This window comes from Euphorbia lathyris, chromosome 3 (assembly GCF_963576675.1).
Source record: "Euphorbia lathyris chromosome 3, ddEupLath1.1, whole genome shotgun sequence".
In the NCBI taxonomy this organism is placed as follows: Eukaryota; Viridiplantae; Streptophyta; class Magnoliopsida; order Malpighiales; family Euphorbiaceae; genus Euphorbia; species Euphorbia lathyris.
Genome location: NC_088912.1, coordinates 78,121,925 through 78,125,442, shown reverse-complemented (window position 1 = coordinate 78,125,442; position 3,518 = coordinate 78,121,925). Strand labels below are relative to the sequence as shown.

Genomic DNA, 3,518 nt, shown 5'->3' with positions numbered 1-3,518 from the left:
AACTTTACCCTTATATATATTTTCATTCATTCTAAAATTTTTAAATTAAAATAAATTTTATTGTAAAAACATAAAGCCAATTTGAGCCTAAACTATAATGTCAAAATCAATTAGCCCTCTATTCCATAGGGATTGACAATCAAACCCCTTTAATTATTCAATTTTCATTAAATATTAATCCAAAACCCAATTTTCAGTTTTTGCAAAAGAAACAACAGTTCGCCATTAACATTAAAAACGAAAAAAAAAAAGGTTCTGTTGTTTTTTAATTTTGATTATAAAAATTAACAAGTGGGCATGGATTTGGATGTATAGTAAGAAATTTGATTTTCACGCTATAGTTTAGGAGTCAAAATGTTACGTCAAACTTCCTTATTAAGAATTGGGCTTAATCAAGGATAGGATAGAATATGTTAAAACTAATAAATATAAAACAAGTCTTCAACTCTTAACTAATCAAGGAGTTAAGGTGTTAAAACCAATATGCAAGGTCAGCAGTCACGGATTACACTAATCTTGTTCCGACAGATAACTAGACATAGACATATAATGGCATATAGATTCCACTACTTTACATGGCTTACGACCAACAAGATATCCATCGGCAGGATGAAATTTCTTCTCACCGGGCGAGCAAAATATACAACCATGGCTGAATCCTGCAGGAAATGTTAAAACTTGAGCATTCCAACAGTCCACAAGGGTCAGTCTTCAGAGTATGGAATTTAAACTAATCCACTAACTAGAATGCAATGCAAACAGTCTCATGAATATGCTAATTATATATTGAAATCAAAATGCAGAAAAAAAGGATAATATTTGCATGCATTACCAGGATCATCACTAGGCTCAAATGTCGAACAGTAAGTGGCGCTATATTCCCGTGAAACCTTATCTTTCAACAGTTCACCAAAAAAGTATTTTGTAGGGACTTCACCACCATCAGCATTCTTGGGTTTAGCAGTGAAGCTGACATGAGCCCAACTCTCAAATCCCTTAGATCCGGGGAGAATTAAATAAGAACGTTTTGCATACAATAATTCTACCATTTCAAACTCGGCACCCTAACCAACAAGCATAAAATTAGAAAATACTGCAGCATAAGTGGTTAAAATAAATATGCAAAAAACAGCAGATGGACATGAATAAGATGCAAACCTGACTCTTTTCATAAAATTCCAGAGCTACCTTTGCAATTTCAAGTTCCAAAGACTTGTAGATTCTGTTTAACCTGTTTTGCACAAATCATGTTAAAAATTAGTATTATAGTCATAGTAATAGCTGAACAATAACTAAGAAATATATTTCTCGTGTGAAGTCATAATTCCTCTTTTTCTATACCACTTGTGAATGCAAAAGCCCATAAACAGGTGAATATTGCTAATGCCCAAGATAATAATAATATATCAAACAACATATGAGGGAGACTGGAAATCAAAATCCAGCATCGGGTGAAAATTTTCATTGCAAGTTAGAAAACTTCACCCCTCAATCCATTCGGTGTGTTGGTCCTTCTTTCCTTTGGAGGTATCTCTTCCACTTTGCACCCTTCAATTGCAAAACAAACTAAATGAAAAGCACAAACTAATAAAGAGGAAAACACCAAAACCCCACATCCCAGACATGCTAAAAGTCAAAAACGACAAGGTTGATATTAATTCATGAAACCTTTTGCAGTAATATTTCATAATGTTGTCAATCAATATTAAAACTAACCAGGATTTCATCTATTGCCAGACTATGGTATTTGATTCGCCAAGAATCCATACCCTAACAAGTATAAACTTTACCTAGAGACAGGCTTTAAGGAACAGAGCAATAAAGAAGGAAGGCAACGTCAAAGAAAACATCCAGCCATGCTAAAAATTTACAAGACATGAATTCATAAAACCTTTAGCAGAAATCTTTCACATAGTTATCAATCAATACAATATTATCTATCAAACAATCATTATTTGGTTTGTTATCGAATCATGGTATTACACTTGCCAAATACAACAGACAACTACTTGGTTCAATCACAGATATTGTGAGAGACCAAAATTCGAAACCCTAACAAGCAGTTGATTATAAATTATAAATTTTACCTAGAGGTACGCTCCTTCTTGACTCTCCTACGCTTGACTTGGTGAAGCTTGGAGCCTCCTCCACCCATGTCTCCTTGAGAGGCATCAGTACCTCTTTGCGCCCTTCAATTGCACAAGAAACCAAATGAAAAGCACAGATCAATGATAAACAGGAATAAGAAGAAACATTAATTTATGAAACCAAGTCAATGCTAAAATTCGAAACATGAGAAATTTTCCACAATGTTAGGAATCGGGATTTCATCTATAATGAGACAGTGGTATTTGATTTGCAAAAAATAAATTAGAAACATTACCTATAGGGACGCTTCTTCTGGATTCTCTTACGCTTGACTCTGTGACGCTCGGAGCCTCCTTGTGAGGAAGCACTGGTTCCTCTTTGCACACTTCCTTCCATCGGTCGGATCCCTAATTTCGACTTCAAGAAAACCAAAGGATTATTTATAGAGGGTTGGTTTTATAGTACTGATTATATGGAGATAGAAAGAAACGTACCATATATGAGCAGCGGGGAGATGAAGAAATAGTAGCAAGGAAGAAGATGAGCACTGTTGCTGATTCAATCGGCTCAATCGGCGGAGATGAAGGGAGATAAGATAGGGTTTTGTTTTGTCGCCTCAAATGAATCCTGTATATGAGAAAAGAAATAATTGTAAATTTATACTTTAAATTTGAAATGTCATGTTTAACCTAGGTTGGAATAGAATATATAATTTTTTTATATGTACTCTTAAATTTATAGGGGATTGGTTTTATAATAACATGGAAGGTTAGATTGGTGAATATTGTATTTATATTTAGTACTTTTTTTAAGACATAATATATCACGAGCTTTCTTAACTTGTTAAAAATACTCCCTCCATTTCAAAATAATTGTCACTTTTGATCAAATTTTTTCATTTCATATTATTTGTCAGGTTTAATTTCCAATGCAACTTTTTTCTATTTTACCCCTATTAATGAGCTTAATATTAATTACACTTTTTGCTATTTTAAGTTTTCAATGTATGAAGAGAGGTTCAATTTAATGAGAAACACAAAAAATGATAATTATTAATGAAGAGATATAGATGGTATTCTAGTCCATGTTGCATAAATTTAATGCAAATCAATAATTTCCTTAATATGTGTGCTTTGGTCAAATGTGACAATTATTTTAAAATGGAGGGAGTAGTAGATTAGTTTTTTGAATTTTGCAAATGTCTCACCATCTCCTTAAACTTGTCCATAAAAATATATTAGCTCATTGAACTTTGAAAATGTCTCACCAGCTCCCTAAACTTGGTTATTCCGTAACAATTAAATATAAAAATTTATTAAACCTAAATTCTAAAAATACATCTTCATCTATTTGTGAGGTAATTTTTTCTCTTCCCATACCTTTTAACCTATTATAAAAGTTAGTGTTGCATGATTGAGAGATCGAAATTA

At 32.7% G+C, this 3,518-nt stretch overlaps 1 protein-coding gene across 1 annotated transcript; it reads right to left on the bottom strand.

The window, feature by feature from the left end:
* Window positions 1-411: 411 nt before the first annotated feature.
* On the bottom strand, window positions 412-2,751 carry LOC136224694 (uncharacterized). Its single transcript, XM_066013099.1, has 7 exons — window positions 2,583-2,751; window positions 2,384-2,505; window positions 2,088-2,189; window positions 1,486-1,548; window positions 1,159-1,231; window positions 833-1,064; window positions 412-659 (listed from the first exon to the last, which is right to left on the bottom strand). The coding sequence occupies exons 1-7, from the start codon at window positions 2,583-2,585 to the stop codon at window positions 511-513; spliced, it is 744 nt and encodes a 247-aa protein (XP_065869171.1). The 5' UTR covers window positions 2,586-2,751; the 3' UTR covers window positions 412-510.
* Window positions 2,752-3,518: the final 767 nt, after the last annotated feature.